At 40.6% G+C, this 14,382-nt stretch overlaps 1 protein-coding gene across 1 annotated transcript; it reads right to left on the reverse strand.

The window, feature by feature from the left end:
- Window positions 1-2,993: 2,993 nt before the first annotated feature.
- Window positions 2,994-13,535, reverse strand: LOC146435352 (lipase member M-like). Its single transcript, XM_085065305.1, has 10 exons — window positions 13,324-13,535; window positions 11,776-11,887; window positions 10,549-10,666; window positions 9,643-9,841; window positions 8,959-9,068; window positions 8,090-8,226; window positions 7,437-7,583; window positions 6,632-6,703; window positions 5,183-5,251; window positions 2,994-4,040 (listed from the first exon to the last, which is right to left on the reverse strand). Exons 1-10 carry the CDS (start codon window positions 13,338-13,340, stop codon window positions 3,807-3,809), a joined length of 1,215 nt encoding a protein of 404 aa, XP_084921431.1. The 5' UTR covers window positions 13,341-13,535; the 3' UTR covers window positions 2,994-3,806.
- Between the last annotated feature and the right edge of the window lie 847 nt (window positions 13,536-14,382).

Consider the following 14,382-nt stretch of genomic DNA (forward strand, 5'->3'; position numbering starts at 1 on the left):
GAAATGCAGTGGAAAGAAGTAAGACTGCACCCTTAGCATCACCCTGCTAGACTAAGGTTTTAAATGAAATTCTCGGAAAGGAACCAACCCACACCGATCAGATTTTGCAGGGTCCAGCGGAACAATTTGTGGAGTTCCTCGACAGATTGCAAGCTGCACTTTTACAGCAAGCTGATAAGGATGAAGCCAGGACTATTTTGTTATTGAAGCTTGCTTTTGCAAATGCAAAGAACAAGTGTAGGAAAGCATTGCTCACTGTTCGCAATCCGTATACTTGTGATATTGCAGACATGGTCAGGGCATGTCTAAGTGTGGGTTCTGCTGCCTTCAACACAGATTCTCTGGCCACAGCTATAGCTGCACACCTCCAGGTTCTGGGGGTGGAAGTGGGAAGTTGCTTTAAATGCAGGTCATGTGGTCACTTTTAAAGAGATTGTTCTCAGCAAAAAGGGGGTGCAAAAGGACCTACTTGGGATTGTTCCTGATGTGGAAAAGGGAGACATTGGACTCCTGAGTGTTGCCAATGGAGGACAGGTCTGTATGCCCCGCAGAATCAAAACAGGCAGCCCCTAAAACTCTGTGCCTGACCAGTGGCACAGGCCGGCAAGGGTGTGCATTCCATGCAAACACTCTGCACCATGGCAGACAGAAACTGCTGGCACTGCCCGACCTCTTGTTGGTGGTGCAGGACATGGAAGAGATGGCTCTGGCTGTGACATCGTCAGAGCTGCCATGGTGGAAGTGATGGGTGAGCATCAAGCACAGTGACTGAGCTGCACAACGTCTGTGGCATTGCTACATGGACCTGCACTTACAGACTTTTCTCAAGTCATAACCAGGTTGTTTTGTGTTAAAGTTTTGTGTAAGGATACCTAGGTTCTTTCTATAGTAGCTAATACCACTTCAGTGCATTTAATTCCTACAGGACTGTGGGGACCACTTGCAAATAATATGCATGCTTTATTAATTGGACGTTCTTCCACCACTAGATTAGTGCATTTGTGTTACAGATAACGTTGTGGACCCCCATGACACCTTGCTTGTACCTGCAGGTCAGTGTTTAGCATCACAAAAGCTCAGCCAACCCTGGTACATAGCATAGATGGCAGAAAATTTAAAGGCATACTAGAGCAGATGTGTCCATTATAAACAGCAATGAATGGCCTATTGATTGGCCCACAATCAACCTCACCTCGACCCTAAGTCCGGGTAGGAGGAATGCAGCACCCTAAACAGAGTACACACCTCTGGCTTGTTATCGGCCCCAGTGGGGAAACTGCTCACATTGCACCATTTACTGCTAACATGCCATGTATTTTATGGGGAGGAGATGTTTTAGGCTAATTTGGAACCACCATAAAGATAGAGTCAGCCTAACACACCTGTATTATGCATCCTGGACTTCCATCACTTACATTGGTTCTGCTCAATCAGCTCTAGTAGTTACAGATCTGAAAGACTGTTTTTCTTTACCATACCTTTGCATCCTGAAGTTTCAACCTTTGCTGCTTTATCCTTTGCAAGTATTAGCATGGTTGTTTCTAAAAGGCAGGGAGTGGCTGCCGACGCTCCAGAGCCAAGCAAGGGATCTGGCCAGGGGACGCCTTGGTACAGATTTTAATTGGATAATACAGAAACCACTAATACTGTAAATGATTTTGCATTTGTTTAGGAAGCTCTCTTATCCCCTTTTTGTTTTTACAGAGTTATTGTTAATGGCAACCACACACACCGGAGAGAAGGCCCGTGATGTCACTTGACACTGGCTAACTTGCTTTAGCATTTGAGGTCTCCCAGACACTGTTAAAACTGACAGTAGTCCAGCTTACACCTCAGAATGTACTCATCAATTCTTACAACAGTGGGGTATCTCCCAAAACACAGGAATTCCCCACTCTCGCACTGGGCAAATGATAGTTGAATATGCCCACAGTATGCTTGAAAAACAAAAGAAGGGAGAGTAGGGGGGCCCACATGACAGATTGGCAAAGGCCTTGTATGTTCTTAATTTTCTACATTGAGATGCGGTTGGCCAAACAGCATGTGAGAGTCAGTATCCTTTTGATACAAGGGCTCATCCCAGACCACCGGTGAAAACCTATTAACAACGTAATGGGAAGGATGTCTAGATCTACTAACATGGGGCAGAGGTTATCCTTACATCTCCACAGGTCACCATGTGAAATGGGTTCCTTTGTGAGTGTGTGACTGTTTGTTGCCCCATCCTGATTGGTGCCATGTGCATATTGTTCATGTCAATGTTTTTAAAAGATTGTTGCCTTATTACTTGTTCATATTTTTCTAAATAACCTCACTTTCAGGATACGGTTTGTGTTTTCATGGAATAAACAAAAAGGGGGATGGGATTGGCCAGCGAGACACGTGTGCATGGTGATTGGATGAGAAAGTGCATGATTGACAGCTGCACAGACAATCCATGGCTAGCCCGAGAAATGGAAGCTATAAAAGACTTGCTCTCTTCCTAATAAAACAGATCCCTGTATACCACCTCAAGGAGGTCTCATGCTCTTGCTCCCCAGTGCTACACTGCCCTGGTTAGCATCCCAGACTTGGCCCATATTAACATTTCATTGAAATGGAGAATGAGGATGTCACGCTGAAAGGAAACCCCTAAATGTGCTGTGTTTCTTTTCACGGTGAAACTAATGGCATTTGGTTTGGTTTTTTTTGGAAGGATGGTGACCTATAATGCTCTAACCTAATAACCACAAAGGTTACCCTTCAACTGAGTGGTTTTGTACAGTAAGTACCTATTTGAAACAAGATTGCTAGAGTCATAGTTACCACAGGAAATTAATGGGATGAATAATTCTTCATCACTGTCTTGAAAGCAGCACTTTTCAGTAGTGGTCAAAGTGCTCTAAATATACATGGGATGAATAGAATAGATTCTTTCTAGTGATGTTTGGGTAATTTTCATTTTCATGTTTAAACTCCAAAGAGGCTGCTCAGAGCCATGCCAAAGTTAGAACATCTCAGCTCTGTGATAGCCAGTAGCTTACACGTGAAATAGTAGGAGGTATGAGGTTTCTGCTGGTTTCAGGGTGTAACTTTGAACTAAACTGTCCCATAGAAGTGCTGCCATTGCCAAAACGATTAAGCTTGAGTCAGCAAGGATTTCTCTGTCTCAGGGTGGATCCTGAAGCCAAGTTTCTCAGCTTCCAGGTGCTTGAGCCATGAGACTGGCACATCTTTTCTGTTGGGTCTACCCTGTGTCCCTTGCTCTTCCTCATGAAAACAGTGAGCAGTCCAGTTTCCAACAAAGACAAACCATCTTCTTTTCAGGAGAGAGGTGGGGTTTTTTTGGTATGAGTTCAGTTTCTGCTTTCTATTCATCATCTTGTTTAATAATAAAATTATACAATACCACAACTGTTATAATAATTTTTGATTACACTGTGCCTTTAAATAACTGTCAGCCCAATAAACTGAGAAATAATATGAAGAATGGAAAACATCTAGAGAGCACAGAACGTATCCAGAGAAAGGAAGTGCTTTCATTACTGCTATAGTCTAGAGAAAAGAGTAAGCTGCAAGCAAGCCCTGTCTTCTCTTTGCAAAGTATACTTATTGCAGAATCAAAGTTGTATCAATTGAAAAAGTAGTATAGATCACACAGTTTTCAGAAAATATGAAGTGCACTATAAGGATGCAAAAGGCCTTGGAATGATATGTAGTGTGCAGGAGGAACCCTTTCGCTGACTCCAGATGCAACAGAAGGGACTTTTTGTACCCAGTGAATCTAAATGTTGTTGAATGAGTCAGGTAAGGCTTTTGGTTATGGGTTAAGGATACTTCTGCATCAGGTCAATAATTTCCCTGTACACGTGGAAAGGTGCATCCAATCCCCAGATGAAATCCAGGTGTGCCCATTCAGGAATGTTTTTGTGATAGACAAGCTTCTTAATTTTAGACAATAAAATGGCTGCATCCTTGGGATCTGCAAGCAGGTCTTGCCCCCCAGTCCATACTGCAGTTGGTACAGTCATCTCTTCTATCTTGTAGAGAGGAGGAGTAGTCTGGAAAACATGAAGCAGTACAGAAATTAATGTCCAGGAGAGCACAGCAAACTTTAAACATTCATTTTGGGTTTTCTTCTATTACTGTTCAGAGTAGAGGTGTCTAAACCAAAGAGGAAAGTTCCCTTGTTTGTCTTTTCTGTCTGTGCTCACGGGGATTACTCAACTGATAGCAAAGACAAAAGTAAAACACATCCTGAGCTGACAGAGTTATGGTTGTGTCTTTGCCCTCTCAAGCAGGAATATTAGGGCAGGAATCTTAGGGCAGGAGTCTGAAACAAGACAGAGATGTCAGGATGCCACTGGATAAATCCCCATCATGATCCTTTTGAAGTACTGGTCAGCCCTTGAAGACATGGGCTAGAGAGAAAACATAACATGAGATAAGGATGAAAAACATAATGGAATGACTTCTGTAGGAGGAGAGGGAAAGTAGCTTAGGACTGTGTCTGGAAAATAGAGGCCAGAGCAAGGGTAGGAGATAGGTTTATACAATGACAAACAGTGTGAAGGAAAATCACAAGAAGTAATTATCCCAAAACCTAGAAGGCATCCAGTGACTTTCTAGGAGCAAGTAAATTCAAGGCAAAGCAAAGGAAGTTGTGTTTCATGCAAGTCATCATTAAAACATGTAACTCGTAATGACAGGCTGTTGTGAAGCCTAAAGGGTAGGAGGGTCAAGGATGGAAATAGAGTCTTGAATGGAAAAGGTGTTCCTCAGGGTCTGCTTGAGGACAAAGTCCTTTTGGCTCTGGCTGCCAGAATCTAGGGGTGGCTTTTAGTTTTCCAGTTTTCCTATTCCTAATGTTGTCATTTATTTCAGTGCCACTAGTAAGCAAGATGTTTTTGTTCTTTTCTCTGTACTCTTCTTTTTCAAAATTCATTTTCTGTCTTTTCTGCCCTTACTTCCTCTTATTCCTGTTGATCATTGAAAAGTTTTGCTATTTCCCTCTCTCTCTTTCTTTTAAAATGTATTAAGTTTATTACTGTCACTAGTGCTTACATGCTTTCTCTGTTGACTTTTAAACTGGAAAGCAGTAACAGTTTCATCTACTTATGTTCTGAAATTATGTCTCCTACTACATCCTTGCTGTTTTCCTGTGCGTTTCTGTGCTGTCCAAGGATGCTTCACCAACACATACCTGTTGATATTTTTCCATGTTCTTTGAACTGCCCCAGTCATAAGCTTGGAACTTCCCCGAGCGGGCCTCCTAAAAGGATGAACAAGAGGATGAACAAGAGGAAGGAAGAAGAGAAGTTATATATATAAAACTATATAGTTGTAAAGCCATAATTTGGGAAGTTTTGTGTTCTTTCCCTGATGAACCTCTGACTCCAATCTAAAGCCCCAACAGAAGCTCTTGTAAGAGCTATGAATGAGCCTACAGTAAATTAATTAGAAGTGTCAAATGGTGAAAAGAAGTCAAGTTTTTTTGGCATGATGAAAAAAAATCATATCTTCTGCAGAAAAACCCAAGGATGTCCTCACAGGCAATTTGTTCATGTTTGTAAAACTGCTCTTAGCAACTGCTGTCAGTAAGTTTGCCTCAGTGCTACTGCCTTGTCCTCTTCTTCCAGTCATGTTGCCAACACTCAGCTCTGTGAGTGGCTCCATCTTATTTCATCTCTTCCCGCTCTATTTTGAATGCAGAAAATACTATTTCTAGTTCTTCCCCTTCTTGGCTTTACCTACAGCATGGGTTGTTACTACTCTGTTACTACACTCTCACCAGAATCTTAGTATTGAAAGTCCATTTGTTCCTTTAATTGTAATAACAGCAAAGACAAGGAAGACTTAGGAGTATTACTTCTGCACGTTTGTGCTTGCAGTCTGTGGTTAGATGCTGACTGACATCTGAGTCAATATCAATCGGCAGAGCACCCCCCACTCTGCTTTTGTAACCCTTTTTCTTTACAGGTCTGGGTCATGGTTAAAAAAGCAACTTAATCCAAACTACTATCTAACGTGAACTCGCAGCCAAAAGTATAATTTGATTTTGAGTAAGTGCCATGTGCAGATGTCACTCAAACATATCTGAGTGTTTGCTGTGCTGGGAAGTGTATAATAGTCTACTAAATAAAGTGTTTATTATTTATGGTTCTATTGCTGTCTAGACACTGACAGCCTTGAAAGCGAGAGAAGAAACTACAAGGGTTTTAACACTAAAATTTGATAATTTACATGGCAGCCTAAATCCTGATCATTTCTCAATGTCACATTGGAAACATGACTAATTTCTTAAGGTAAACTCCTTACTGAACTGTGAATATCATTTATCAAAGGTACTGGATACACAACAAGAAGAGTGATATGTGCACCTGCACACACAGCTTTCAGCATACATGTTTTTACACAAATGTAGCACTTCATTGTTGGCTTCAAATGTACCTGTGTTACACAGGGCATTTCTATGCTGCTGGCAAAAGAAGAAGCAATGAAAAATAGTGTTCTGAACTGAAATTTCAATTGCAAACCACAAGTTGCTTGTGTTTCCAAGAAGCTAGCAATGGCTTCACAGCTGGTTATCTCTGTACCTCTCTGTTCTGCTCGAGGTGAGTAGCTATTTTGTCTGCCAGGGCTTTGCTCGTACCTGACTCCAGTGGATTATATTCTGCACAGAAGTTCCAGCAGACGTTTGGGCGATATACACATTGATTCGGTTCTGAAAGAAAATATTCAGTGAGCATTCTCTTCTTCCCTTCTATGCAGCTGTACATCAAAACATCGGTTTCAGCAGTGTCATGTATCAATAAAACCAGCAGAAATTAGAGAGGCGTGATTAGAGGGTCCGTTGGATTTACTCCACATGTGAAAATGTGTTAGGACTCGGAGTGGCACTGAAAGAATAATATCTAACAGAACATTTTTCATGTTGAACAGTTTTCATGTTCATCTCAGGATGACTGAGAATCTAAAAGAATCCACAGGTGAAAAGGATATAATAGAAGGCCAGAAATTTATACCCCAACTGGGTTTTTTTTTCAGAATTCTGCATCAGGTTCCGTGTGAGAGACCATCACCTTTGGACAGAACAGCAAAGGGAAATGCAACTGCCTGGGGAATGCACAACTATTAGAAATAAAACACACCCTAGCACTGCAGGGGTTACTTAACAAGCTGCTGTGTGATCCCTCCTCAGTGAACACACTCTGAGGCACTTTTTGAAAAGTGCTGGAGCAAAATTTTGACACCCAGGTGATCTGACTTACAGCTGGATGTATCAGTGATTCCCTGCTAATGATAGGGCAATCAACAGATACTGCTGTCCAGTTAGTGGGGACTGTTCCCTGCAATGTGATACTAACAGAAATTCAAGATCCACACTGCAGGATAGAAGGTGAGTTTGGGGAGCATAACCTCAAACTCCCAGTAGAGCTGGTAAGACTTATACCTACCACATCAATGTTTTTCAGGTTACAGCCACCCAGATTGAAGAAGATGCTTCTACAAAGCCTGGCAAAAGCTCGGTGGCTGCAGACTGGGGCTATTATCCTGGTTAGACACTCAGTCTTGGGAAGGAATTCTCTGTTGCCAAGCATACGCTGTGAAACACAAAGAGAACATTTATTTAGGAATGTACACACTTCTCCAGCACTTTCAGTGGTTCTTACTTGCCTTTTCTCCATATGTCAGATGATGTTCCCACAAACGAGAAAAGATTACTTGGTTTTCCATTGCATCAACCTGCTTAGGTATTACTCAGTTTGGGTTACATCACTTTTAATGAAGAGATATATTAAATGTTAACTCCAATTCATAGTTTAAGCTTGTATATCAGCTGTGGCTTTGCCTGGAGGAATCTTGGAAACCTTTGAGGATCTGCATCTCTGTACCCCTCTGGGTGACCTGTCCCTGTGCTGTGCTGTTGCCTTGGATTGAAAGCTTTTCTTAATGCCCACTCTGAACTTTGGAAGGCCTCAGCCACAAGGTAAACCCACCCACATGCAAATGAGTCGACTTCACAAACCCCTATACTTTCTGTTTATCCATTTGCAGAGCTGAGCAAACTAGTGTATGGTTAAACAGAGGAAACCAAGATATCACATACCCTGAGCACTTTTTCAGGAAGGTAGAGGAGTTTTGTTGCTGGGCCTTTGGCATACTTAATAGCAGTGACTGGTGCCAATGCAAAGTAGAGTTTGATTTTTTCAGCCAGCTCTGGCATTGTTGAAAATGCAATGAAAGCTGAGAAAACAAAAGAGAGGAGTTTAAAAAAAAAAATCATCCTTCGTACTTTGACTGTTTTCAGGATTAATATATGATATACTGCATTTTCAAATTTATAAGCAACCTTGTTATTTGTTCAGAGACTATGGTCCAGCCTAGATTTACACGAAATTCCTCTTCTCCATAAGTTACCATCTTGTATGTTTTTTCCCTATTCAGAGAAATTTCTTTCTGTATTTTGCCTTTGCAGCTTTCTTCCAGACTTGATTAAAAATAAATGTACACTTCTGATGTACATTCATGCATGTCTTATACTATTGGGAGGAGAAGTTGTTTTTCTTCCGGTCAATCCAATTTCATATTTTCTTTTTTCATGTGAACATCTGGCTCAACCTCGCCAACTTCTCTTTCTGTATTCTCATCTTCCTGTTTTGTTTATTTTGGTAAACTGACCAGCTGCTGCTGGGCACACCCTTGCATCTTGGATGGAAACAATTTGCATAGCCCACACACAATAATTTCCAGTATAATTACTAGTCAACAGATTTCCAGCAGCAGTGCTTTGTATACATTAGGTTTTATTATCTTTATAATAAAATTAAAATGCCTACATGTTGAAAATTGCTTATGCTGTGTTTTTCACATCTACAAAGAGTTAATGAGAACCTCGGGTACATTCAATAACTCAGTATTTCAAATCACATTTTACTCCTGTTTTCATGAAGAATTCCTCTCTTGTGTGTAACTTACCAGTGGTAGTACCTTGTGAATAGCCAATATAGTACAACTTTTCCTGTCCTGTTTTCTCCAAAATGAAATTAATTGCTGCTGGAAGATCAAACTTTGCCATCTCATCAAAACTGCAGGCAGGAGATTGAAAGAGAGGCATGCATAAATTAAAAATCAATTTTAAATTGAATCCACATTTTTATTAATGGCTTGTCAGCAAAGAAACAGTCTGAATGATTTAGTGAATCCTTCAATTATTCCAAGTTCTGTGTTTTTCTGGCACTGGATATGGAAGATACTACTCAAGATTTTTCTGTTATTGTATTACACAGACTAGTGTTTCTAAGTAGCTGCCAAAACTGTCTCCGGGGCTGAAGAATGGCTTGGAGAGGAATGGCTTGGAGAGGAATGGCTTGCAGAGGAATGGCTTGGAGAGGAATGGTTTGGAGAGAAATGGCTTGGACATGGCCTGTGCATCTTCTCTGAGTCGTTCTGCTATGGCTCTAGTTGGAAGAACCTGTTCAAGCAGTAATTAAAATAGCCTCCATTACTATTACAGTTCACATGCATTTATAGGGGCACCTCAGCAAAAGTGAATGTAAAAAGTGCTTATTATAAAGCAGCATATGTAAATCCCTGATTTAGGCAGCTGAAATAAACATGTAAGGATGGGCAGTGAATATGCCCTCCAGTGGTTCTGCCTACCTGAAAGCCCAGAATTCATCTTGATCAATGGAGTACTGCTGATGTTTTCTTGACCAGCGATTCCCTCTGCTATTTCCCATCCAAACATCAAATCCAGCATCAGCTAGCAGGAAGCCCAAGCTGTTGTTGGGCATGTTTGTGACCCAGTTACTAGCATCTCCCAATAATCCATGCTGGAGAAACACAACAGGTCTTGAAGCTGAAAAAGTAAAGCAAAACCAAAACACCAGTTTATAATTGCTTTTATCTTTTCATTTCCTGGTAGTTCAGGGACATTTCTGTTTCATATTCAATACTGTCTCATATTCAATACTGGGATTTTTCCTGCATCAACTAATTATAAGAAAAAATACCTCTTTCTGTAAGAGACATCTTCTAAGCTTCTGTAAGGATTTATGGAAAAAGCTGTCTGACACCAGAGAAAACTAACTTGGCAGCCTGTGGTCATTTTTTTGTATAGCTCAGCCGCATCAGCCTGAGATTCTCAACATTGATACAGAGAGGAAGGTGTGGGGTTGTTGTCAGAGGGCTCCTTTACCCAAAAGATGAATCAGACACTGATACTAACCAGGTGTAAGCAAAAGCAAAGCAAAACTAGAAGCTGGAACAGCTTTCTCAGAACAAGCTGATTAGGCAACCTTTATCCTATTCTTGACTTTTTAAAGAAGTTTTACTCATAAACTCTTACTAGGAATCATATGCTTCATATTATAGTGGATTTTTACTATAAATAGGTGTGCTTGACATTAATTCTGTAGATCTTGCAGGTTGTTCAGGACAGACAGAACTCTGCTAAAATTTCACTCATGAATACAAGCTTTGGTGGCTGTTTTACAAACACAAGGTAACTCCTGAGAATGTGCCCAATCTAGGCTGGTTTTGTGTCAGAGCTGTAAAGAGCTGTACCTGGGCTTCCTGGATTCTGAGTACCATGAGGGATTCTGTTAATGGTAATGGTATAACCATCTTCTGTCATCACTTCATACTCCTCGCTGGGGTACCCTTTGTAAGTAATGAGCTCATTCTAGGAGAGAAGGTTCAAATGCATTTGCTTGCACAAGTCCATTTCCTATGTTATAGTCACAATGAAGTAATGTTAGAAAGAAGCTATAGCTGGGGATTTAACCTACATGCATTAGACATCTGAAAGTATGTAATGTTAAAGCAACAACAGATTTCCTTTTTTCTTTATGTTATATCTAGGGGTTTACTATCCAGGTAAAATATGTCATATAAAACCATATTACACTCCTGCCATACAGTCATCACAAGCCCATGCATTCTGGTGAATCACTATAAGCTCATTGCAGGAGTTTATGAGCTGAGATGAGGTGTGTGGCTGAGGAGCTGCCCAGGTGCAATGCTTCTGATTTGCTTTGGCACAGCCTGGAACCAGCTTATTGAAACTATCTTCAGAGAAGTCCAGCTGTGGTATTGTGAACAGCAGGGATGCAAAGAGCACTGCTGAAAAGCTGACTGCAGTATGGGAAAAAGCAAAATCAGGAAGCTGCATAACTGCAAGGGAAATCCCTAGCACAGCCCATCTTAAGCTCTGAAGTAGATATTACTTTTGACCTGTAACACCCAACCTGTTTTGCTACAAAAGGGGATTGGTTTTTATAACTTGTACTCAGAGGATTTTGTCATGCAGGACAGAAACTCCAAGATTTTAACACGCAATTTGGGCCTAAGCAAGCTTGCTTGGCAAGAGGTGTTCTTCTGAAAAGCTGGCCATTTCTGGTCTCTGCTGGTCACCACTAGTTATTTATAGACTTCACTGCTGATGAAATCCTGACATTCCAGGTAGTCATTCTTTCAGATAGGCAGGTAGTGCCAGCAATAGCAAGCTGGAAACTCATATTTAAAGGGAAATTAAGTCTGGAGATTTGCTATTTGCTTTAATTTCTATCAGACAGAAGCTGATTGATTGAGGCTATTGACAGCTGATTGACAGAAGCTATCCAGCGACTGTTGCACCTGCAGATAGAAGAGAATAGAAGAGAAAGTAGCAGTATATACAGTGACCAGAGAGGATAGGCAGCTCATCTACCCTGTTACTTCTAACACTTAGAAATCCTCTGCTGTAAGACGTGTGTAACCTCCATACTCAGGTCACTCTACCAAGAAACTTACAATACTCATAAAGGCTTCAGGATCCACAGCTCTCTCCATTCTTCTGAGATCTTCTGAACAAGCAATTCCCTGAAACAAACATGTCACAGCAACAAACAGCCATATCTTCTCTCTGCAAAAACCAATATATTCATCTGTCAGTAGCCCTGCTCTGCACTTGCAATCCAGACAGGTTCTGTACTTTTCTGATGAGTAAAGTGCTGTCTAATACAACAAAACCAGTCTGGTACTCCCTGCTTGTTAATTAAATGGGACAAAGGTGACTTCAAACACTTATCTGAGAGAGTTTGGCAGCAACCTGGACTCTCTGCTAAGGCTTGGACTAGGATGTTGCTCTTGATCAAGGCAAAAGTTTCAATGAATCCAGCAAAAGTAGCAAAGCCTCTGGAGAAATGTATTTCACTCATTTGTCTGAGAAGTAGGTCACTTGCATTACCATGACAAGTATTTGATCTGTAGGTGAATTTGGATACATTTCAGACTAACTCTGGGAAGCACAGGGTTATTGGGTAACTTGTAAGTAAATCCATCACTGTCACAGTGAAGCTTTCAAAGTGGAGAAAACCAAGTTGTTGGATAGTTAGTGGAAAAAAGCAAAACCAATTGAAAATAAGAAAATGTAAATATAATTTAATTAAGAACTTAGGAACCTAAATAAAGCAGTCCTTTATAGTTGCCTAGCAAAATATATAGAAACCTGCTCAATGACAAAATTTATCCACTCTATGGGATGAGGATGAAGAAAGGAAAAGAAAGCTTTGCTAAATGTAATGCTAGATAGAGACTGAGTGCAGGGACATCCAGTTTTGCTCAGCAAATAAGGAACAAAAAAAACCAAAAGGTAGCTATCCTGCTTAGATGCACACATAGCATCTCCACTGTCTGTGAACACCTACATACTGCTAGCTCAAAGAAAATGCAGTGTTTGTATTAGCATCTTCTCTACAAAATACAACGCCCCAGAGGCCACATCTAAACTTCTGTTGTCCCAGTGATAGATCTTTCAGTCAGACTGATTCACCCAGAAAAACTGTTGCATTTATTGTTTTCCTCGTCAAGAAGACTTTTAAATTTTTTTTCCCAAATAATATGAATAGCATTTTCTTTTGTTATCACACACCAACAGTTGATATACTAACTTCCTAGCACTGCATTCTGGTACAATCTCTGTGTTGAAAATACTTGGCTCCTTTTCTAGAAAAAAAGGGACATTTAGAAACCTTTGTTTTATTGAATGAGCACCCTTTCTTTTGGTTTAAAGCCACCACTTTCTTATTCCTTTCTTCTACATACCATCTTCCCATACCTTTTCAGCTATCCCAAAGTTCAGGCCAGGTGAGCCAGGCCTGAATCTCTTTAGCTGAAAGGAATCTCTCAAGAAATAGCCATACTTTCAACCACATGCCTTACAAGCAAAACAACACAACGAAATACATTTCTTCCCAAATAATAAAGCAACTCCTCAAGCTCAGGTTTGATACCATCTTTTGCAGCTCCCATGAAGCTTTCACCAGTTTTGGATCATAAATAAATGAAAGCATTACTGACCTTGTGCCCGAAGTCATGTGTTTGGCTGAGCAGCTGCAGCTGCAGAAGAATGAAAACTCAATTCCCGGCTGTTTGGAAGCAGTGCTGGCAGTGAAAGGATGGTCATGCACTGTTTTTTTCCCCAATCATGCAGCAACTTGACAATAAGCCTCTGTTTCTTTCCCACTCCTCATTCCTTCTACTATCACTTCAGCTTTCCCCTAATGCAGCACCAGAGAGAGGTGGCTCCTTTTATTCTCCAAGCTAGTGCTTTTCAGCTCCTTAGCCACCAACACTATAACAAGGCTCTTCTGCTATCACAGATAGCTGGATTTTTAAGGAGAATACCATACCCTGGAGAGTGGCAGAGCAGGATCAGGAATTTTGAAAACAAATATATTCATAGATATACCTTATCATATCTAATGAAATCGTCAATAGACCTGCAACAATTTTTCTTTTACTAACAACCTACCAATTCCAGCTTCTCATGCTATCTGGAAAGGATGGAAGGAACTCTGACTCTTTGGTACTTCTACAGATGTTACTGCATATATTTTTCTTTTATTTTTTTAAATGCTTTTGTTGCTGTTCCATAATTCTACATTGTTGCTGGAGTGGTTTCAGGAGATTTTCCTGCATTTATATTTCACCTCTTAAAGGTCCATAGAATTGAATGGATGTTCCCTAAATGAATAGTTGCAAAACTAGAAGGCTTTTCTATAATCTTTATGGTCTCAGAAAGCATTGCCAAGACAGGCACACGTGTCAGTGGTCTCAAGCATATATTGAGTGGGCCAGTACTGTCCAGCAGTGGGAATTAGATAGGTCTGAATAGTTCAGACAGATCCTTTCTAAGGCATTCAGGACAGTGACCTTTTTAAGTCTTTTCTTTTTGTGGAGTACAAGCCTAGTGCAGCTGTGTTCTACCATTTGTGATGTCCTCACTGCAACAATACAAACTGCAGAAGTATGATTGAAGCTCTTTTCCTTTTTCACTTGTATACTCTGGTAACAAAGCTGGTGGGTTTGACATTCTGCATGTTCCAGGTATTTTTAAATCTTGAAACTAATTATTCT

Source organism: Lichenostomus cassidix, chromosome 6 (assembly GCF_008360975.1).
Source record: "Lichenostomus cassidix isolate B80296 chromosome 6, HeHo_3.0, whole genome shotgun sequence".
Lineage (NCBI taxonomy): Eukaryota > Metazoa > Chordata > Aves > Passeriformes > Meliphagidae > Lichenostomus > Lichenostomus cassidix.

What these genes read in the sequence shown, in the direction of transcription:
- LOC146435352 (XM_085065305.1), bottom strand. An exon ending in CTGAAGCCTTTATGAGTATT is followed by an intron (nt 10,667 to 11,775) that starts GTAAGTTTCTTG and finishes CTTCTCTCCTAG; the next exon opens with AATGAGCTCATTACTTACAA. An exon ending in ACATGGAAAAATATCAACAG is followed by an intron (nt 4,041 to 5,182) that starts GTATGTGTTGGT and finishes CATGTTTTCCAG; the next exon opens with ACTACTCCTCCTCTCTACAA.